This window comes from Diospyros lotus, chromosome 3, assembly GCF_014633365.1.
Source record: "Diospyros lotus cultivar Yz01 chromosome 3, ASM1463336v1, whole genome shotgun sequence".
NCBI classification, from domain to species: Eukaryota; Viridiplantae; Streptophyta; class Magnoliopsida; order Ericales; family Ebenaceae; genus Diospyros; species Diospyros lotus.
Window position 1 is genome coordinate 2,574,087 of NC_068340.1, and position 23,262 is coordinate 2,597,348.

Here is a 23,262-nt window from a genome sequence, read left to right on the forward strand (position 1 = left end):
GTATAAATTATAACTACATTTTAATCTTAATATTATTTACACCGTGCCTTTCGACACGAACATACGCTAGTATATTATAATGCATAAAGCTTCCCGTGAAAGCTAGGTAGAAGAAAAAACTTTATGTTGAATATTAAAATTACAAGTTTACTTCTTTGTCTTTGTTCTTCCATCTTTGTGCACTCAGTTTACTTCTTTGTCTTCATCACTTATTTTGGAGATTTAAATAATTTTTTATCGGACGATGAAGGAGGTGATTTTTGATGTTTGGTATGAAAGACAAGATGTTTGATGAAATTCCTCTTCCAAGTCACATGGCTGACGTTTTCAATTTTCGAAAGAGATAGCTTTTATGTCTATGATTATTGGCTGCTATGAAGACCTACAAGTGTCCCAACTCTCTGATTCCTCAAACTCGAGTCTTTTGATGCCTCTTCATTGCATTAGTGTTTTTGGATTCTTTGGATATGACAAATAACAATATATTCGGCCTTTATCCTATTATGTGAGGTCGGCTACATGAATTCTAGATTTTCATGTATTTCTATCTTTTGTCATATCTTTATTGAGATCCATATACTTCATATCAAACTTTAATGTCTTCCTCAAAGTCTTTTTAGGTCTGTCTCTACCTCTTTTTTTGATTAATTATTCCATTTCATCAACTCTCCTCACAAAAGCGTCTCTTGGTCTCCTTCTCACATGACCAAACCATCTTAGTCTACTCTCTCTCATCTTCTCCTCTATTGACACTACTCCTATCTTATTACGAATAACTTTATTTCTAATTTTATCTTTTCTTGTATAGCCACACATCTATCTTAACATCCTCATCTCCGCTACACTCATTTTTTGCTCATGTTGGTATTTGACTGCCCAACATTCTAAGCCGTACAACAAAACTGGTCTTATAGCTGTCCTATAGAATTTTCCTTTCAATTTTAATGGGATTTTATCATCACATAACACCCCCAATGTATTTCTCCATTTTAGTCAATCTGCCTTAATTCTATGTGTGACATCCTCGTGAATTTCTCCATCTTTTTGAATCACTGATCCCAAATATCGAAAATGGTCTTTGGATATGGCAAATAAATAAATAAAATAATATATATATATATACACACACATAGGCTATGCAGGTTGACCATCTCCACCTCTTTTGACTTAGAAATGGAATCATGGTCAAACCACGCTACTATGAAATTTTGAACGCCAATTACATTGATAATATGCCCCCAACAGTTTAGATGCTCTGATTAATGAGTCTCTTGATTATTGGGTCTCTTAATGGTGATGTTTTTGCACTTGCAATGATTATAATACGAATATGGGTTGCTAAAGGTACAGACCTAGGGCAGTTATGGGTTAATATATATATATATATAACATGTATATTCTCTTCGAGTGTGGACGTAGACGTCACGTCGAATCTAGAAAATAAAATACTCTTTTTTAGCACAAAAGTAGGCATTACAACAAAAACAAAATATTTTTTTTTTTTAGCGCAAACATAGACATTATGTCGAACCGTGAAAACAAAAATATGGATGTTCTTTAATTGCAGACGTAGACATTACGCCGAACTACAGAAACAAAATATTGATACTCTTTCTAATTGCAAACGTAGGAGTTTTGTCAAATTGCTAAAACAAAAATATTCATTCATGGAGATTGCAATGAAGGCGTTTCGCCGAACCGCCAAAATAAAATTATTGGTATTTTGATCGTTGACATAGCAACGCAGCATTACAGGGAAAATAAATCAAAGACCGAGCTCGAGCTACATCGGGGTGCCAATGCATGGTGTCCCTTTGCTTGGTTTAAGTCCCACTTATTCTCACTTCACACCCTGTGATAAATAATTCTTCAAGTTTGTTAACCTTAGCTTAAAGATATGTCTCACAATATAATTCTCTAAACTTACATATCAATGTAAGTGCTTGCGTTGTATTGGATTTCTTATATGCATCTCACGTTGTGGTCCTCAAGATAAGTTGGCCTCCTTCTGTAATGTCATACTGGGGAGTCAGGTTTCTTCTATGTGTGCAGATAATCAGGACAAAGAAAATAACCATCAAAAGTTAATTTTCCACTAAAGGCATGTTATACCGCACACAACCCAACAAGACGGTAAACACTGAAGGCTGGGATAGGCCGTTGTCTCTCTCACAACTTGTCAACACGGTAAACACTGAAGGCCGATTGTCCCGCTCACAGCTTGGCAATGCGATAAACATTGAAGACCCATTGTCCGGCTAACAACCTGGTAGTGCAGTAAACACAATAAACCCATTGTCCCACACATAGTCCAACAATGAGGAGAAAATAAAACTTTTATCCCGCAAATAGCCCATCGATGGAAAGGTATAAGACTGTTATTCCGTGAGTAGCCCGACAATGACATGGCATAATGTCTGTTGCCTTGCAAACGACATACACTGCTTTGCTTGGTGATCGAATGGCATAATATATGTTGTCCCACAAGAAACTTGACAGTAAATAGACGTCATATTCGTCGTCTCGCAAGTTCATCCTACTGTTTGTGATAATGACAGTGATACTACATGTTAGCCACGTTTCCCCGCAACATGAGTGACAAGAAAATCAGTGTACCCTTTGCCCTACAGTCAAAGGCAAGAGTGGGGCGTAATTATTATATCATAGGCAAAAGCACATTAAAAAATAAAAAAATCTGAAAGCCCAAAGTAATCTTTTTGGGCTAAAAGGTACAAATTTCTTGTACGTGGGGAGGTCAAGACAAACGCGCAAACTAGATAACTTTGACATTTAAAAATTCTTTTAAATATTTCAAAAAAAATAATTATTCATAAAAAAATTCTAATTTTAAAAATATTTGAGATAAACAGTTATCCACAAGAAATTTCATCCCCAAAAGAGGCAAGATAAATATCATCTATAAAAAATAAATGTTATTCATAGCAATCCTAATCTTAGTCAAATTAAGATTAATTAAAACAAACGTTATCTACAAGAATCCTAATTTTGAGACACTTTAAATTTTTTCATATCCGTTTATAAATAGGCAAATACTTATTCTTAAAAAGACACATATCTGATACTGGTTTCAATATAATTTATATCATCTTCAATGTCTTATTCATGTATCAAAGTGGTTGTACGAGAATCTCTTCGTGCCTTTGATGGTTTTCTTATTTTTACAGATTAACATGATTTGACGACGAAGTTCTCAATTATATAAATTTATTGTTATATCTATGTAACAATAATTATAGATAAAATTCAAAATTTTGAGATTCATTCATTTTAAACGAAACCTTAATACATATAATTTTTTAAAATATTATTTAGAGATTTAATTTAACAATTAAAATGACGCTATATTAATAATTAGTAGATTTATATAAATATATAATGTATAATATGAATACACACGTCAAACACTAACTTGAGTGCGAACAAGTTTTTGGTACACACTCCACGACGTGGCCTCAGTGGTCAGGTAGGAGAGGTGGACTAGTTTGGTCTCTAAGTTCGAATTCTTCTCCAACACAATTGTTAATGGATAATATTTAAATTTATCTCCTCGTCACTAAAAAAGTGCGATTACGGAACATTTGAAAGGAGGCCTCATCCCAAGTTTCTGGTACACATATATCGATTCGATGCGATCAAAAGGGTGGATGAAATATTCAATCACGTGTTCGTTAAGTTATGCTGACGTGGTTGCAGCTTATTATTGTCATGGATACAGAATTTAGTCGCCCGCCTCACTACCATGCATTCGCTCACTGTAAATACATGCAGGGGGGTTATTGACTATGTAACATTAATGAAATATGGATATATATATATTTTTTTATCTTTTAATAAAAATATGTCAATTAGATTGAAGATAGATTCTATGGATAAATGGCATTATTTTATTTTTTAACATGATTAATTAATTATTTTTTATAAAATATATAAATACATATAATTGTATGTTTTTTTATTCAAATATTTGAATTTCTTATTATTTTAAAGATATTCCTCAACTTGTAATTTTTAATCAATTGCATACTTAAATTTTTTTGTTATTTCAATTATACCTCTCAACTATATAATTTTAAGTCAATTACATATCTCAATAAATTTACTGAGAATAATAAATTCAGAAATATAATTGAAATAATAAAAAGTTTAAATATATAGTTGACTTAAAATTACATAATTAAATAATATCTTTAAAATTACAAAATATTCAAATATTTAAATAAAACAAAAATGTACAAATACATGAGATAAAATATATATGTTATCATCATTTTTTGTAGTGAATATATATATATATATATATGAATAAAGAATTAAGTGGGTCATTTATTCTATTCAGGGGGCGCACCAATCAGTATCCAAGAATAAAAACCTGCAGATTGTAAATTGTCTTTATCACCCCCACCCCCAATCATCTATGATTACAAATTGTCTTCATCAAAGGAACATAAATTTTTTGATTTTTATGCTGATGAGTAAGATTTTGTTTTTAATTATTAAAATGAAAGTATAATGATAAATAAGAGTCTCATTTTGAGTCCAATGCTCTGCCTAAATCCCCTGTCGTGTTTATTTGAGATTTAATGGGTAAAGAGATATATAATACTACCACTGAATGATCTATTACTCAAATAATTCGGGGTAATGGATTGAGCCAAAAAGGCATTAAAAGAGGCGTAGCTTGAAACTCTAATGGACTACTAGAGGTTTAAGAAATGTCATTTGGTCACTAGTGACCAGATTTAATATTTCAATGCTGAGGCAAAAGGTGCAATGAATATCGAACAGGGGATTTTTAACCAGAAAGGAAATAAGGCATTAGGCCGCGTCGTCACCCGTATAAAGATGATTTCTGTTAATCTTCAACCAAACCCATCCAACTCAAAATACACTCTTTTACAGCCTCAGGAAAATGAAGTAACAAAACATTTATGCGTTGGAATTAAGGGTCTAGAATGGTGCACCCCAAAAATACCAGCCACCGTGGTGGGTGGGAGTAACAAAGGCAAAACAAACCTATCCATGGCTACAACCAACATTTCATTCCCCAGCGAGCAAAACCACCAAAATAATTCCCCAAATACGAAAAGGCCCACAAAATTATCAGCAGTCCTTCCCTAAGACAACTTTGAGACTAGATACTACACAAACAAAGACTTATTACACTACAAACCAACTCCCCCCCCCCCCCCCCCCCCCCCCCTCCCCCCCGACTCATCTACTACTCTTACTACTAATAGACCTACAGCCCACCCAACAATATACTTCAAAAAATAGGTGCAAAATCAGTTAGAATAATAGCTTGAAAATTTCTGACAGCCCTTCCAGCTCAAGGAAAATGAGCTGTCCACCAAATGGATTCGGATCACTTGAGACTTTCAAGAGAAAGCCCCCTACGCTCATTTTTTTTTTTTTTTGTTCATAATTTTTCTGTTTGAATAATTTGAAAGAAACCTACAATCCCTCGCATGGTGGGGGGGGTAGTCTTCACCCTCTAAAGTTATATAGGTCATCATGCGGTATCAGAAACATGAGGCACAGTTTTGGCTGTGCCGTTGACAGCCATTCCCCCACCACGATTCATACGCCCACCATTATTTCCCATGTTATCGGCCCTCTGATACCCTTCAGCTCCACGGTTTGAGAATACTCCTCGACTGTTGCCCCTATTACCAAAATCACTCCTGCCGTTGAAGTCACGGTTATAGCCTCTTCCGCTTCCATAGTTCCCACGCCCTCTGGCCCCCTCGTTCCTAAACCCAGATCCCCTTCCGGTTGGGAAACGGCCTCTGTTGTTCACTGCAAACAGAAAATAACCATACTCATATACACAAAGTACGGCACATACGATGTACAAGTGCTCAGCTCAGTTATAGAAAATATTTTTAAATTCTTCAACTCCAATTTTCTATGGAATGATTGAATCTCTAATCAGAAAATAGTAACATAATTGAGACCTGCAACCAGGTTCAAACTTAAGATCGCCAGTTGCATTTGAGACCTGCTAAAAGATTTCTGCCAAATGAATAGATCAAAATCATGGAAAATCCTAGAATTTTTTATTTTCTTTTTGCTGCATGGAACATCCCAGATTTGACTCGGGTGCTGAAAAGGGAAGATTCAAAATTCTCCTTTCGTCTCTGACCTCTCAATGTACCCTCGCCTACAATCTTTCTAATTTATTCCACTTCTCTTACCTGCACAGTACTAGGAGTGGCAGCATCAACTATTATTCCGTGCTATGAACATGCCTAATCCATCCCTCCCCATATCAGTAGATATACATTTTATGATCAACACCCTATCTTAAAGAAAATTTAGTTGCATCAAATAACCCAACTTGCCTCGAGAATTAGTAGACCGCTTCTCCTCGACATATGCCTGCCGTCCACCAATTGCAATTGGTGAAGCCTGGAAGGTGACAACACATGTTAATCCACAAAAACAGTAACGAAATAGTGGAGAGCAAAAGAGCTGGCAGATAATAAATCAATAAACAAAGAGGGACGTCAAAGCAAAATTCCGTTGTTAACATTTAGATAAGGTGACAATCAATACAAACTAGTGTTTAAAAAGCCCACTTTTAGTGCAAACCAAAGCATGCTTAAGAGTTTTTGCGTGTAAAGAAGCTCAGTGACTTTAGCTGAGGGCAAGCACACTTAAGTTGCGCTTTTACCGACCTTCGAAGCGCAAAAGTGCAGTTTACAAATACATTTGGTTTTCTTTTTTGATAAGACAATATGAACGGTTGGATTTGTCTAAATTTTTGCAATGATGTGGCTGCTTGAACGGAACCCTTACCCAAAAGAAGCTGTTTAAGATATGATAAAATCATATATACATTTAAACACAGAAAAATAAGATAACTGTATTTACTGAGCAAAAAATATTGATGGAAACATGATAAATGTAAATACAGTATATATCCTTGATTGTTGTAAATTAGGGATTGATAATTGATTCCTGATTGCTGTAAATTATAGTTTGTTGGTTGATTATAAATTAGGGATTGATTGTTTGGGGACTGCTGTAACTTAGGGGTTGATTGAATGAGGTTAGGTCTAAAGTGGGGATGATTTTTTTTTTCCTTAAGATTTTTTTATGATTGTATGAACTTGTAAACAGGTACAAAATATAAATGAAAAATGGTATCTCATTACTTGTAAACAGGTTTTTTTTTAATGATTGTTTTTTAATAGTTTATATCCTTTATGCTCATAAAAGTTGATACTAATTGTTTTATTTATATGTACTTCACTTCACTTAAGCATATGCTAGCACACTTCACTTTGTGCTTTGCCCTTCTGCAAACACTGATTAACATAATAATAAGGAATTCTTTGTAAAATAGCAAACTCTTGGCGCCTAAAGCAGAAATAGAAAAGAGCAGTGAACCATGTACATCAATTTTAGACAAGAGAAGTGTTCTCCAGTATAGCAAAACAGATTAATACAAAGAACTTCTTGAGCTTATAATATTAAAAAAAATGTTTTCAGAATTATAGAGAGAGAGTTCGGGCCGTTGAAAGAAGGAAACAATAAAGTTCTCAGTTTTAATGAACAGAGGTGGAAAAAACTATAGAGGTGTGCGGCGTAAGAAACAACAAAAGGGCGAAGCCAATTGTGAGATGCACTGAGAGCGAGGAGATTCACCCGACTCTAACCTACACTAATATCTACTTCTGCAATGACAACAAAGATAAGAGTTTCTGTCAAAAGGAAAAACAAATCTCTTCAAGGAAAAGGTGTATCAGGCCTGTGCCTTGCACCTGGGTGGGTGTGCACCTCATAAACCTTCGCAGAGCCTTTCGGATGGCAATGCGCCTCCATATAGAAGAGGCACACAGAGCTGCACTTTGTGCCTATGCCCGCCTTGACAACTATGTTAATCTCTATCTTTTGGATGATTGATCCAAGATATCTAAACTATCTTTTATTAGGATGACTCGATTCTCAAAATCTGGATCTCTAGATTTTAAAATGTTCCTCCATATCTCAAACTAGTATTCAAGCCTTTCTTGTATCATCCACCAAGACGACTCCATCTCCAAATGACTTAGATCAAGGCACCTCTGCCCATACATGTTTAATATGTTCATCCATCACTAGGGAAATGACTTAAGAAATTAATCCAGATCTCTGAATGTAATCCAATTGCAATTGAAAAGGCCCTAAACATGTAAGTTGACTCAGAAATATGGGGAGCATATTTACCATTACAACTCCCAATGCTCATGCCAGTGCAGCTTCACATTAACATATCCAAAACAAGTAAATTGACAAAAAATCTGGGACCTTCCTGAATAACGAGGATCCATATCTTAGATCAAGTGATTTCCATTTAACATATCAGGAAGATGAAATATACATGACGCATTCAAATATTCAACCACAAGCAACTTAGTCTTTAGCTAGTATATAGATTTCAAAACCAGAAAATAGCAAAGTACATATGCATGCATGCCAGCCAAAACTAAAATTGGGAAGAAAGCATAGTTCTGAAAGGCAAGAGGCACAGCGAGGTGCAAAGGGTCCTAGAGCCTTAGGCGCGAGGAGCACGAGGCGAGGCACGCCTTTGCGAAGCGAGGTGCACCTTTTAGAAAAAAAAAACTCAAAATATGTAAAATCATAAACAACTATCAAATTATTAATAATAACACATTGATATCATTCATGAACTTGAAGAGCAGCGGACTCACAAGAAGAGGGGAGGCTAGAATGGAACCGAGATTGGTAGCTACTGCTTAACAACTTGAACTTGAAGAGCAGCGGACTGCTTAACAACTTGAACGTGAAGAGTAGATAAGAAGAGAGGCGAGGAAGAGAGGAGAAGAGCATGAACATAGGAGAATAGAAAAAGAGGGCGCGGCTGGAGAGGAAATTAACAAGATAGGAGGTGGGCTTGGCTGGAGAGGAGAGGAAGAGAGGAGGCAGGCGCAGCTAGAGAGGAAAGGAAGAGGAAGATCAAGCCGAACTGGAGAGGAGAGGAGGGGGTCGCGGTTGGAGAGGAGAGGAAGAAGAAGATCGGGCCGAGCTGGATAGGAGAGGAAGAGAGGAGGGGGTCGCGGCTAGACAGGAGAGGAAGAAGAAGATCGGGCCGAGTTGGAGAGGAGGAAGAGAGGAGGGGGTCGCGACTGGAGAGGAAGAAGAAGATCAGAGAGGCTGGAGAGGATGTGGGCGAGGAAGAAGAAGATCAGGAGAGGCTGGAGAGGATGCAGGTGAGGAAGAAGAAGATCGGGAGAGGTTGGAGAGGATGCAGGCGTTGCTGGATGCTAGAGTCGTGAGGAGTGAGGAGCGATTGGGCGGCCAATTTTAATTAAAAGACCTAAGTTTCATGTGGCGCGCCTCACGCCCCAGTGCCTAGGCACACAAGGCGAGGGCCTCGCCAAAACCGCCTCGCCTCGACCCATGCGAGGCGCCAAACTGGCGCCTTAAGGCGCCTTGCGCCTAGGCGCGCCTTTGATAACTATGGAAGAAAGCATTCACATTCCAAAAGCAAGTATACCGTAAGCAAGTAGGAGCACCAATAATCTCTAGAATAGGAAACCATATGTTGGGATAGAGCAAATATGGAGGAATAGCAGGATAATTCCACCAGTTGTCATCTATATTACATGGATTCAATTATTGTGTTGTCATCTGTCCAAACCTAAAAGGTAAAAATATTCATGGTCTTGCACCATGTTAAACCAAGGTAGTCAAGGGCAAAAGGCCCCATTAAGACACTATAATGTTCATATCACCTGAGGCACTAGGTGCCAAAAAAGCACTCGCCTGAGTGAAGCAAGGAGCAAAATTAATAAAAACAAAATAATAAATATATTTAATACAAAAAACACAATCAAATAATAAATATAATTATAAAACATCTAAAACATTCCCAAATACAAATTCTTTTAATATTTTTCAAGCAAAAACATAAATGTTTAGAAATATTATCTAATAACAAATAAAACATGATTAACTATGTTTTCTTCATCTGAAAGCAATACTTAATATTAATATCTCTGAACCCTCAAAGCAACAAAGACACAATATATATTAAAAAGCACAAGCAAAACTAAAGGGAGAATGCAGTGAAAAGTCCGAGGACCAAAACTACCAGAGTAGACCAGATTTCATGGGAGATTAGAGGGGAGGCCACCAGAGGCTACCGGAGGTTCACCTGTCGCAGGCAAGCCTGCCAGTAAAGAGTCACCGGAACAGCTGTCCACACGCCATCACATGCAGAGGGTTCCCGGCACATGACGGCTCTGACCAACCTCTAATGACTGCTCTTGACCTCGCTTTTTCTCAGATATATTTGATGGTGGCCCTTACAACCATAGAAAAGTAAGAAAAATTGGAGAAATCAAAGGAGTTCCAGTGCTTTGCGTTGGTTTTCCATAGCAGCAGATTATCAATGTTAAGTTTGCATTTCTCTACTTGATTTCTCATTTTTCCTCTTCCTATTAGATTTTCTGGGACATTTCACAAGCCTTCTCTGACTTTCAGAGACAGTGATCTTTGATTTTCAATTTAGTTTTCCTTTTTTTTCCCTTGTTACAGCCCAGCAAGCACCTGAGGCCAGGACATCTCATCAGAGATTTAATTCAGAAGCGCTCGCCAAGGCAGCGCCCGAGTAAAAGGAGCCTCACCTGGCAGTACATGAGGCACCTTCGCCTGAGTGCCTCTCTTGTCTATGAATATACTGTGTTGAACAACACTCTCTGGACATTCCCAAATTTGGGTCAATTTTCAAACATCCTTCCAGATATGTTATATTAGGCTCTTTTTTGGACATTGCCAAATGTGTGTTAATTATAAACATCCATCCAAATGTGTTCTATTCATTTTCTTTTCAATATCTGACACTTTATAGACACTAAATGAATAACCATGTCACAGGATCGTCGTGTCTACAAATTGGAACAACATTAAGTTTAAAAATATAAATCTACTACCAACTTTAAGTATAAAACAAAAAACAATGTATATTTATATTTATTAGTGTCCATTTATAATTTTAAGCATCTTAAATTCCAAAACCTTTTTAAGACAAAAGGAGTCCAGAATATATATTGAGATTTTTTAATCATACTTATTTGCTAATATACAAAATGTGATTTATTTTTATTATATATGCTATAGAATTAAATTGCAATGTTCCAACCTGGTCATATCCAAATCTTTTTGAAAACTAGTGCCCTTGACAGGTTGTTTCCACATCCTATGCCCTATCTGTGCTTCTTAAGACTTAGGTCCAATTGTTTAACTCGTTTAATTATCTTCCCAAGTTAACAAGGATATAACTAAATTCCAAATTTAAAATATTACTTGCTGATCTAGTGTACAATTATGTTTATGAACTATTTACAACTTTTTAGGCATAGAATGGCAGTGATATACATGATTTTGTAGAAAACTATTTTTGTTGCTTTTTTTGCTTTACCATAAAATATTTCACACTTCATCCGACATGACAAGTGCCAAGAGACATGCACTTCACCAATTTAGAAGAGCTAAGGTACGATAGGTTGTCCACTCATCACTACACTTACCCCACACAATGGAATCCTAGGGAATTTAAACTAAAAAATATTATGAGCAGCAAATTCATGCAATTTATAACAGTAACACAGGTCCATTAAAAAGAGGCAAAAAAGTGCCTACCTCAATTGCTCTTTGCACAGCACTTGCCACCTCAAATTCAACAAAGCCAAAACAAAATCCCTGCTGCTGTAAAAAAAAGACCGTAACTAGTCTAAACTAGCAAAAGAAACTATTAAGATGGGAAAAAAACTCGATACATACTTTGTTACTCCTAACTTGAATGCCATCATTCTTTATAGGTCCAAACCGCTTGAACTCATCCTCAAGGAGGGCAGGAGTAGCACTCATAGGCAGACCCTTTATATAAATTGAATAACCATCAGCTGCCAAAAAAAATTGAAATTGATGATTAAAGTTAATATATCAATCAAATATCCATTACATGTCAGTTGTAAGGTGAAATGATAATCAGGGGAAAGGTAACACCACCAATACTAGGACGCATGGCTGCATACCTTCACCCTCTTGATTAGTCCCATTCTCTATGGCCTCTGAAAAAGAAACTGGTGTCTCAACAGCTGAGGCTGATGCCTGAGCAAGGTTCACTTGTTGCTCTGGGCTTTTTGGTACAAATCTGCGAGGAGAAGGTGACACAGATGAAATTGGCACAGCACTCTCCTTCGTGTCCATTACCTAAAAAGACAAGTACAAAGAGAGTGAATAGGTGTCACCATATTACTTAAACCCAGTTACCACATAACCAGAAATGCATGCACAAACCATAGAGGTGTAATAATCAACATGCCCCTAATGTTTATGTAATTAACTCTTGCAAGTGAATAAAGAAGTCAAAACATAGTTTTTCTACTCCGATGGGCACCTACAATAGAAGCATAGGACTTTTTTGGCACTTCTGTTTTGGAGTTGGGTTCAGCCACTATTTGTGCATCATTTAGCACTTCATCAACAACCTCAGGCACTGGCATCTCCTCTTCCACAATAGACACTTCTCCATTTTCAGGGGGATCGAATGCTTCTTCCCCATTAACCTCTATGGGAACCATTGTATCCTCAGAAACATGATTCTCCTGGACAGGAGTAAGAACTGCAAACCAGAAACTTTTTTTTAGAATCAACAGAAAGAATATAGTCGCTAGGAAATTGGAGATGATACATTACCCTGGTCAGGAGTGAGAGGAGCCTCCACGTCATTAGCTGTACTTTGGCTACCATTAGGGATTTCAATATCCTCCACAAATCGAAATATGTCATTCAAAACAAAGAAACCTTTTTCTTGGGGCGCAAGGAAGAATGTTTGAGTGAAATGTCGAGTATTGTTATCCATTCCTGCTAAAAACCCAGTTACAAGGACGTGGACTCCCCCATTATAAGATTCTTGTGCATCCACAGATTTTATCTCAGCCCTGTAGTCACCATAGTTAAGTGACAGTATCTTCTCATTGATGGCCTGTGAATTGTGATCCAACAAAACATAAAAAAAATATTTAGAACTGTGCAGTCACAATTACTTCCTCTAAAATTCCCCTCACAATATTTTGTTGCTTTCTGATCTATCTAGAACTCTCCAAGTAGGACAGAAATAAGACAAAATCATCATTATTGTATTTATTAACCGTGTTGTAGGACAATTGACAGCAGAAAATGCAAAGAGTCAAAGACCGAACAAATTACCTTTTTTTATTTGCTTATAAATAAGCAAACAAAAATGATAAAGTTTTCCTTATAAATAAGCAACTGTAGAGATGTACAACTTTCATTATTAATTCCACACTTGTTAAACAGTCGAGGTGCATTGAGGCTCCGGAGAGCTTGGAGCCTACAGGCTAGGGCACCAAGCAAAGGTGCAAGCCTTTTGGATGCAAAGCGCACATTTAAAAAAATTGTATAAAAATACTTATAATCTTTATTTTCAATATATACTATAAAAAGGTAAATGCAAAATTATACTCATAAAAAAAAAAATAACCAACAGTATTTAACTAAATAATGGGGTGTTTTATTGTTTTATCAAATTTCTTTTAATTTTCCAGGTTATTGCGTGTTAGATTTTAACGAGTCCAGCAAAAAACAACAAGAATATTACACAGGAGCAGAAGGCATGAGCCTTGTCCCTCAAGGCGAGGTGCACCCCAGTGCCTAGGCATGCACTTCATAGTGTGGCACCCTCAGCTGAGCCTTGAGCCTAGGCATGCCTTTGGCAATTACAATTAGGAAAATGCTATTGGTAACATCATTGTGTACACCTTGGGCTACACAATGATGCTAAAATGTCCCTCACCCAAAGCGGTGAGGTGAGGCGGTGAGGTGCATGACTAAAATATCCCTCACCCAAGGCGGTGAGGCGCAGTGAGGTGAGGCGATGCGATGAGGCACAGGGGGTATTTTTGTCATTTGTGATGCATTATGTAGCTCAAGGTGTACACAATGATGTATCTATAGCATGGTCCTTACAATTAATTCTTCTTCCTTCATTTCCTATTTTGTTTACTGTCCTTTCCTGTATCTTTTAGTTCAGAACAACCACAGTGTGAATCAGAGGGGAGAATCACAAGATCTTTATTATTTTCTGTGCGGGAGCCATCATCTTAGTTTTAATTATATGCAATGCAATAAAATGCAAAACTGAAATTTATTTACTATGTGCCTTATTTTCCAAAATAACAGAAGAACATGAAATTCACTTGAGCGAATACGTGTAAATTCACATCACAGAAAGCTTAAACATGACGCGATCTATTTACAGATGACTAACCGTTCGGGGAGAGCGAGGCTCACCTGCATGGTTGTAGTTATGCTCATACTCCCATCGCCTTCAGGACGACCAAGCTTGCTTATGTCCTGATAAAATCGATGGACGAGCCCCGGCGACTGGTGCTGTATGTGGTAGTATTGTTGAACAAACGCATTGCCGACCTATCACCAAGCAAGCACAGAATACATTCAACACCCAAGACAGCAACAAGAAATACGGCGCTTCACACAAAACGAGTCAATCAAAATTAAGAACATACAACTTGAGCAGAGACTGGTTGTTGCGCCGCCGTCGTCGCCGCCGCCATTACTGCTCGATCTCCAGACAGCAATCACAACCCTGCCACACTCGCCGTTAACAGCCACCACAGCCACAGAAAACGCACACGAAACCCTAATCTTCCAACAAACGAGGATGCAAACCGCTCGTGCTGATCTTGAAAAGATCGAGCGATAAAGGCCCAGAACAGAGATGATCTACCGCGAATCGAGCAGAAACAGAGGCGTACCTGAGCTTCTTGGTTCGGATCGGTCGGGAAGGTTCGCGGAGGAAGCGAGGCACGGAAGAGTGTAGGCTTCGTCTTCGCTCTCTCTCTCTCCTCCGTTCGCGGCGGCTCTAGGGTTTCAGCGGCGGAGGCAGGCGGATCTCGGAGAGAGGGCGGAGGAGGAGAGAGAAGAGGGTTTTCAGAGATTTATATACGGAGGCTCTTGAACGACGGACGCGAGTACGGACTGGAGCGTGCCATTTATATTCCATTTCTGGACTTTGCATTGGGTGGCTCTTCGAACAAAGTATCGCGTGTATTTTTATTTCTTTCTCATTTTGGATTAATTTCATTGAAAATTATTTTAATTTCATATTTTTAATGATTCTAATAAATTATAATCATTTTAATTGAAACTTGAGATTGAAATAAAATTGAATTTTAATTCTTAGATTTAAAACAATATAAAAATAAAATTAAATAAAATGGTCCAATTATATTATTTTTAATAACTCCACAAAAAAAAAGCAAATTACAACGACAATTTTTAGAATTTGACGTAGTAACAAAAGTCATTTCTCACATGTTTCAAACTGAAATAGAAAAATGATGAGCTTATTGGATTTGTTGTCGACATTTATAATGAACTCAAGCCTAAATTAGTTTATTGTTTATGTGAGTGATGAACAAAGTAGTTTCATGCCGACGTATGATAAATTTAGATGAGTTTATCACCTTAATGCATTACAAACCTATATCTAAGTTTAAAATGTGTGCACGTGCATGATGAAGAAAGAGAGAGATGCAAGGCTCATATACATTTGAATTGAAAATAAATATAGAAAGTTTCAAATCTTCTAAAATATAATGAGAAGATAAAAAATAAAATTTAACCTTATGACAAACGAGAGGAAAAGTTATATGCGGTAACTATTGCATGACAGGTGATGATAGAAAAAAAGGATTAGGTTGTAAGAGAAGATAGAAAGATAAAAAAACTAAGAATAAAATATGAAAATAAAGTAAGTATGATGACGGAAACAATCTCTTGGCAATAACCCCAATTTGATTCTCAATGAGAGGGGAAAAAGTTTTTTAAATATATAAATCATTTCGGTCATTATGAATATTTCGCCTAGTTAACTAACAAGAAGAAGGAAATTGCAAGCGAACTTTAAAATTAAAGGGTATTTAATTTATTTTCTTAAATATTAAGGGTTGTTTTTACAATTATTTTATATTAGTTTTATTTTTAAATTAAATATCAAATAAATTACTATACTTTTAACTATAAGACCAAATTGTTCACTATCCTTTTAAATGGGACAAAACAAGTACATAAAGTAGGTTTGTAAGTGTGAGATTATTTCAATTAGAAAAATGGTTGGTTCGTAATAATTTAAAGCATCATTGGATAAAGTTAAAAGATTCATCAACTCACCAATTTAAAAGTATAATAACTTACGTAATACTTTTTAAAATATAATGATTAAATTACAATAATTTATTTAACACTTTTGTCTTTTAATTTTTAAACATTATTTACAAAATATATAACCGAATTGCATACTATTGCCTTGTATTGTAAAAAACTAATTAAGCTATTAAATAAAAAAAATAAGATCACATATATTTTACATATTATAATAGATAATAAATATTAGTTTGAGAATTTTTTTAAAATATTATAAATATATAACATTTGCTCAACGCGATCAGGGGGGTGAGCACCACGGGCAACATATTATTCAGAAAATACTTTGATATAAATTAACTTGGCCCTTGATGCACTGGGGCTGGTTCGCTATTGCTGTCGACGGATGATTATGAGTTATGACACTCAGACCTCATGGAGAAGCTTCTGAACTACAACAATACTCTTTCCCCTCCCTCTAGTGTGTGTGGATTAAGCTTAATACTTCAAGTCATTGGCTAATAACCATAATCCATTAGATGTGACTTGTGGGCAATTGGTCATGGTTTATTCCCAGCATTGATTATGGCCAATGATGGGAAATAGCTAAGGCCCCCATGATTTGGGGTAAATTGTGGTCGCATATTTGGGTATGCTAACTGCATTAGTTGTAAACTGACATTGCTTTTGTCGCGGCTCTGGAGAAGTCTGAAAGGTACTTGAAGAGAGGCTTGTTGATTTGCCAGAGCTGAGCACATTCCATTCAAACTTCGTGAAAATATTCAATCTGATTATGATAATCGCATCATTAAGCTGATGCAGTACAATAGTTTAATGACAATCTGTCATGGATCAGCAGCATTGTCGAAATTTTGACAGAAATTTTAAGTCTCTATGGTAACTTTTTTTTAACATTGTTTAATGTCAGTCAGGTTCATTAAATCCTAATTCTTCCATTAAGAACATCATTAAATACTAACCCTCCATACTTAATCAAAGGGTTATGCTTTAATTAACATGACAATAAGATGACGATATTTATCCACCATTTGAAACGAGTACCCTAATCTGACTCACTACTGGGTAAAGAAATAACTAAAAATCATAACTACTTGTGTACAAACATGCATATATATACTCATAATAAAAAGGTTTATTTTCTTTGGCTTTTCACCGATGCTAAATCAAAAACAGATTAGGGTGAACTCATTCCAATTATCGAGGGAAACCATTATCATAAATTGGAGCACCTACCCCACCCCCAATCAGATACCATAACCCAAACATTTCTATCAGAAACTATTTACCATTATAATTTGACAAACCCAAAACAGTTTTGAGTTCTATCAGGAACTATTTAGCACTGTTGTTAAATAAAAATGCCAAAACAGTTCCAAAGCTTTTAGGTGTATGGGGGCATAACTGCATGCAGCAACGGTAAACTAAAATAACAGAAACCCATGCCCAAACAGAAATTAACATCTCATTGCAATTCCAAAGCTAGTAGTCATGGGTTCTGTATGGTGCTTGATGGTAGAGAAGCCCAGAGCCTGTTCAAATAACATCAACAAGCAAAACAAACTTTTAAACACTCAAAATGACAAAATGTATAAGAACACCCATATGAATGCAAATACTTCCAAAAAAAAAAAAGACGGATACACACAGAATGTACAATGTAGTTCCACGTAGCAAAAGGATCTTATTGTCTTGAATTTGCTAGATTAACACGAGATGTGTAAAGGTTATGATTATGTGCATCACAAGCTACTGGCCTGAAAGCAATCTCCAGCTTCCACATATTGCTTTTAAGGGTAAAAAAAGTTAAAATTTAACATCTCAAGATTAAAATTTAAGAGGAATCTATAAGATTAAACCCATTTGCGAAAATGGGAAAGAAAAATAGCCCCTTACATGGCATGCAATGGCTTAGGCAGCATTCCTGTTCCTGTGGCCACACACACACAGCCATTCAACTAGCCAACCCATCAAAAAATTGTTCTGGTGCCCAAAAATAGACAAACATGCAAATGTTTTAAACCTCACAACCTAGTAACAACATAGCCAACCTTAATCCCACTAGCTAGAATTGGTTTTATGTAGGAGGTCACCAATCATTTCTATATAAGAGGTCATTAAAATGTGCATATTATGCCTAAAAGTTTTTCTTGGTTTTCCTCTACCTCTTTCTCTAAAATTCCTTTCATCTCATCCACTCTCTTCTGGCAGAAAAACATCTATCAATCTTCTGTTCACATCATTAAACTATCTTAATTGTGTCTCGTACATCTTCAATAGAACACACTCCAACCTTAAGATGCATAATCTCATGTCTAATTATATCCTTTATTCTATGGCTACACATTTACCATGATATGCCTCTCTCCTTTATGAATACATTCATATTTCGCAGATGTTAAATACACACTAGCATCTTTTGGACTATCAGTTGCAAGAATGTAATACATTTTCCATGGAAAAAAATTGTCTTGTTGTACTTGTCCATTGACTTCATGACTGCAGATAGAATTATAAACTATGTGATACATATTAGGGAAGGAAAAGAGAAACACAGAAAATAAACAATTACGTACCTTACTCATTCAGTTGCAGGAAGGTAGATCCTAATGGTATCTCTCTGTGAAACTTTCATCCGGCAGGTAGGGCATTTTCCCTGAGCAGCTATTGCAGTGCTGATACATGCCTTACAGAAAATATGGCCACACTTTGTTGACATCTCCTCGACCAATGGGCACATGCATAACGGGCATCTGAATCTGGGCTCCTTCGGCAGTGCAGGGGTTGGTTCCGCACTCTGAGCATTGTCTTTCTGCCATTTGTATATAAAGCAATAATCTTAGTAACCACAAGAAAAACCACAACAGTCTGTCAGGGTCCTAAGTTCGCCTAGGGTTTCAGCAGAGAATTAGGGAAGGTTTTAGGAGGAATTAGCAGAATTAGAGAAAGAGAGAGGGAAACAGAAGGAGGTGGAAGAAACAGGGAGATCAAGAGGGAGAATCGGGAGGAAGAAAGAGAGGAGGAGAAGCTGAGGGAGAGAAACAGACAGATCTGAGAGGGAGGGAGAGAGAGTTTGGAAGAGAGGAAATCAGAAGATTCAATTGATATATTTCTGGATAATGCATCTACAACAGCCCTAGCAGCTTTATATAGCTACTTCAATAGGTTAACAGAAAATACAAGAAGCAAAATAACTACCACTAACAACTTAACAGAATTAACTCCTCCTGAGGGATAATCTACTACACTCAACTCTATTGTAAGCTATTATACATCCTAGGGTCCTGACACCGTCATCAAACATGACTTGCACGCAATGCAAAGTTTTGAGTGACTAATTTTAATTATCAAAAGATTACACATTATATGCAACACCGTACAAGTGTAGAGACATTCATAACATACTCAAAAGTCAAAACATTTCATGTCATATGACGGGTAAACTCTCTATTTAGATATGTGGCTGAAAATGACTCACAGCCTACAGACATGCACAAGCATCAAGTGTTTACCCAAAATGTTCATCTATGTCTCATGGGTTCTCATGTTTACATTGGTCTAAACTCTCTATTTAGATATGAGGCTGAAAATGACTCACAGCCTACAGACATGCACAAGCATCAAGTGTTTGCCCAAAAAGTTCATCTATGTCTCATGGGTTCTCATGTTTACATTGGTCTGTTGGAGCATGATTATAAAGCAACCAAAGTTTAAGTCACATTAATATTTATCCAAGTCCCACTGTATTGCAAAAATACCATGAATAGCAACCATTAATATTGCCAAATGACTTTGTTTATACTGTAGTGAAAGTGTAACTGTGTACATCACCTATGAGTTTTCAACATTTTACAAAGTCCAAACAACAAAGATACATAACTTAAACGTACACGAGGGAACCTACAGAGAAATTAATACAGTGTCATCCATGTATTTTTGATGAATATAATGTAACTTTAGTAACAAAGTCTTGTTCTTTGAATTTGTAAGCACATAAAAGCGTACATGTTGAGCTACCAAATAATAACACCCCTAAAGAAACTAGAGCAAGAGCTAATTGAAAATTAATAGAATTATTGATTGTGTCATAAAAGCCCTCGTTGCCTCGCCATATTAGTCCCCTGAATGCGAGCTTTTAAAGGATCTTCAATATTGTGCCCAATCCCCTGTCAAGAGGAAGGCTCAAGCTCAGAAGGTTGGATCAGTAGATAAGATTGCCCTAGAGCAATTTAACAGTTTCCTATGCAACAGAACAAGACAGAGGAACCAATAACTATCCAAATAACTATCCAAAGGTCAGAGGAACGAATAACAGAACAAGACAGAAAGTGTACTCTAATTAAGGGAAATTATCTTCTAATTAAGCACTTCATCAAAAACCTCAGGCACTGGCATCTCTTCTGCCACAACAGACACTTCTCCATTTTCAGGGGGATTGAATGCTTCTTCCCCATTAACCTCTATGGGAACCATTGTATCCTCAGAAACATGATTCTCCTGGACAGGAGCAAGAACTGCAAACCGGAAACTTTTTTTAGAATCAACAGAAAGAATATAGTCGCTAGGAAATTGGAGATGATACATTTTCCTGGTCAGGAGTGAGAGGAGCCTCCACTTCATTAGCTGTACTTTGGCTACCATTATGGTTTTCAATATCCTCCACATATCGAAATATGTCATTCAAAACAAAGAAACCTTTTTCTTGTGGCGCAAGGAAGAAAGTTTGAGTGAAATGTCGAGTATTGTTATCCATTCCGGCCAAAAACCCAGTTACAAGGACTTGGACTCCCCCATTATAAGATTCTTGTGCATCCACAGATTTTATCTCAGTCCTGTAGTCACCATAGTTAAGTGACAGTATCTTCTCATTGATGGCCTGTGAATTGTGATCCAACAAAACATTAAAAAAAAAAAGATTTAGAACCGTGCAGTCACAATTACTTCTTCTAAAATTCCCCTCACAATATTTTGTTGCTTTCTGATCTATCTAGAATTCTCCAAGTAGGACAGAAATAAGACAAAATCATCATTAATGTATTTATTAACCGTGTTGTAGGACAATCGACAGCAGAAAATGCAAAGACTGAACAAATTACCTTTTTTAATTTGCTTATAAATAAGCAACTGTAGAGATGTACAAATTTCATTATTAATTCCATACTTGTTAAAGGGTCAAGGTGCATTGAGGCTCCAGAGAGCTTGGAGCCCACATGCTAGGCACCAAGCAAAGGTGCAAGCCTCTTGGATGCAAAGCACACATTTAAACAATTTGTATAAAATCATTATTTCCAATATATACTATAAGAAGGTAAATGCAAAATTATACTCCTAAAAAACAAATAACCAACAGTATTTAACTAAATAATGGGGTGTTTTATTGTTTTTATCAAATTTCTTTTAATTTTCCTGGTTATTGCTTGTTAGATTTTAACAAGTCCAGCAAAAAACAACGAAAATATTACACAGGAGCAAAAAGGCATGAGCCTTGTCCCTCAAGGTGAGGTGCACCTCAGTGCCTAGGCACGCACTTCATAGAGTGTGGCACCCTCAGCTGAGCCTTGAGCCTAGGCATGCCTTTGGCAATTACAATTAATTCTTCTTCCTTCATTTTCTATTTTGTTTACTGTCCCTTCCTGTATCTTTTAGTTCAGAACAACCGAATTAAGAACAACCACAGTGTGAATCAAAGGGGAGAATCACAAGATCCTTATTATTTTTGTGTGGGGGAGCCATCATATTAGTTTTAATTATCTGCAATGCAATAAAATGCAAAACTGAAATTTACTTACTATGTGCCTTATTTTCCAAAATAACAGAAGAACATGAAATTCATTTGAGCGAATACGTGTAAATTCACATCACAGAAAGCTTAAACATGACGCGATCTATTTACGGATGACTAACCGTTTGGGGAGAGCGAGGCTCACCTGCATGGTTGTAGTTATGCTCATAGTCCCATCGCCTTCAGGACGACCAAGCTTGCTTATGTCCTGATAAAATCGATAGACGAGCCCCGGCGACTGGTGCTGTATGCTGTAGTATTGTTGAACAAACGCATCGCCGACCTATCACCAAGCAAGCACAGAATACATTCAACACCCAAGACAGCAACAAGAAATACGGCGCTTCACGCAAAACGAGTCAATCAAAATTAGGAACATACAACTTGAGCAGAGACTGGTCGTTGCGCCGCCCTCGTCGCCGCCGCCATTACTGTTCGACCTCCAGACAGCAATCACACCCTGCCACACTCGCCGTTAAAAGCCACCACAGCCACAGAAAACGCACACGAAACCCTAATCTTCCAACAGACGACGCAAACCGCTCGTGCTGATCTTGAAAAGATCGAACCATAAAGGCGCAGAACAGAGATGATCTACCGCGAACCGAGCAGAAACAGAGGCGTACCTGAGCTTCTTGGTTCGGATCGGTCGGGAAGGTTCGCGGAGGAAGCGAGGCAAGGAAGAGCGTAGGCTTCGTCTTCGTTCTCTCTCTCTCTCCTCCGTTCGCGGCGGCTCTACGGTTTCAGCGGCGGAGGCAGGTGGACCTCGGAGAGAGGGCGGAGGAGGAGAGAGAAGAGGGTTTTCGGATGTTCATATACAGAGAGGGTCTTGAACGACGGAAGCGATGACGGAGTGGAGCGTGCTATTTATATAATATTTATTGGGATGACTGCTATTGCGCGACTCCCGCCACCCATGTTTTTTATTTTTACAGAAAAGATAAACGACTTCATTGTATCTTCGATTTCGATAAAAGAGGTAAATCATAAGTGTGAAGTATTATCTCATTACATAGAATGAGAATCGAAATCACAACTCATTAATACGAATCTAACATATTGCTTGTTTGATCGTTTAACTTATGTCTCGACTCCCATCACTCGTGTTTTTTATTTTGACAAAATAGATAAATGACTTCATCACTCGTGTTTTCGATTTTTATAAAAGAAGTAAATCATAAGTGTAAGGCATTACCTTTTACTACACAGAATGAGAATCAAAATTATAATTCATCAATACA

General features: G+C 37.0%; 2 protein-coding genes across 8 annotated transcripts; both read right to left on the reverse strand.

The window, feature by feature from the left end:
* Positions 1-5,041: 5,041 nt before the first annotated feature.
* On the reverse strand, positions 5,042-15,046 carry LOC127796625 (nuclear transport factor 2-like). Of its 2 annotated transcripts, none has more exons than XM_052328862.1 (10): positions 14,832-15,046; positions 14,583-14,662; positions 14,347-14,484; positions 12,730-13,018; positions 12,435-12,655; positions 12,066-12,243; positions 11,812-11,933; positions 11,671-11,733; positions 6,363-6,429; positions 5,042-5,817 (listed from the first exon to the last, which is right to left on the reverse strand). In XM_052328862.1, exons 2-10 carry the CDS (start codon positions 14,628-14,630, stop codon positions 5,531-5,533), a joined length of 1,413 nt encoding a protein of 470 aa, XP_052184822.1. In that variant the 5' UTR covers positions 14,631-14,662; positions 14,832-15,046; the 3' UTR covers positions 5,042-5,530. The 2 variants fall into 2 exon arrangements, with proteins under 2 accessions (XP_052184822.1, XP_052184821.1); XM_052328861.1 differs by having other exon boundaries at positions 11,671-11,736.
* Positions 15,047-17,356: 2,310 nt separating this feature from the next.
* Positions 17,357-22,868, reverse strand: LOC127796626 (nuclear transport factor 2-like). Of its 6 annotated transcripts, none has more exons than XM_052328863.1 (6): positions 22,648-22,866; positions 22,403-22,481; positions 22,167-22,304; positions 20,822-21,115; positions 18,816-19,051; positions 17,357-17,771 (listed from the first exon to the last, which is right to left on the reverse strand). In XM_052328863.1, exons 2-5 carry the CDS (start codon positions 22,448-22,450, stop codon positions 18,821-18,823), a joined length of 711 nt encoding a protein of 236 aa, XP_052184823.1. In that variant the 5' UTR covers positions 22,451-22,481; positions 22,648-22,866; the 3' UTR covers positions 17,357-17,771; positions 18,816-18,820. The 6 variants fall into 6 exon arrangements, 2 of the variants coding, with proteins under 2 accessions (XP_052184823.1, XP_052184824.1); XR_008022043.1 differs by lacking the exon at positions 17,357-17,771 and adding an exon at positions 20,620-20,753 and having other exon boundaries at positions 18,961-19,051; positions 22,648-22,868; XR_008022041.1 differs by lacking the exon at positions 17,357-17,771 and adding an exon at positions 20,620-20,753 and having other exon boundaries at positions 18,961-20,405; positions 22,648-22,868.
* Positions 22,869-23,262: the final 394 nt, after the last annotated feature.

Bases quoted from the DNA above. Each gene is read 5' to 3' on its own strand.
- LOC127796625 (XM_052328861.1), bottom strand. From the start codon at position 14,630: ATGGCGGCGGCGACGACGGCGGCGCAACAACCAGTCTCTGCTCAAGTT. The intron at 14,485-14,582 runs GTATGTTCTTAA...GCTTGGTGATAG, and splicing joins AACCAGTCTCTGCTCAAGTT to GTCGGCAATGCGTTTGTTCA. The intron at 11,737-11,811 runs GTATGTATCGAG...TTTTTTTTACAG, and splicing joins TTCAAGTTAGGAGTAACAAA to CAGCAGGGATTTTGTTTTGG.
- LOC127796626 (XM_052328863.1), bottom strand. From the start codon at position 22,450: ATGGCGGCGGCGACGAGGGCGGCGCAACGACCAGTCTCTGCTCAAGTT. The intron at 21,116-22,166 runs GTGAGCCTCGCT...CACAATTCACAG, and splicing joins GCATAACTACAACCATGCAG to GCCATCAATGAGAAGATACT. The intron at 19,052-20,821 runs GTATCATCTCCA...TACAAATGGCAG, and splicing joins TCACTCCTGACCAGGAAAAT to AAAGACAATGCTCAGAGTGC.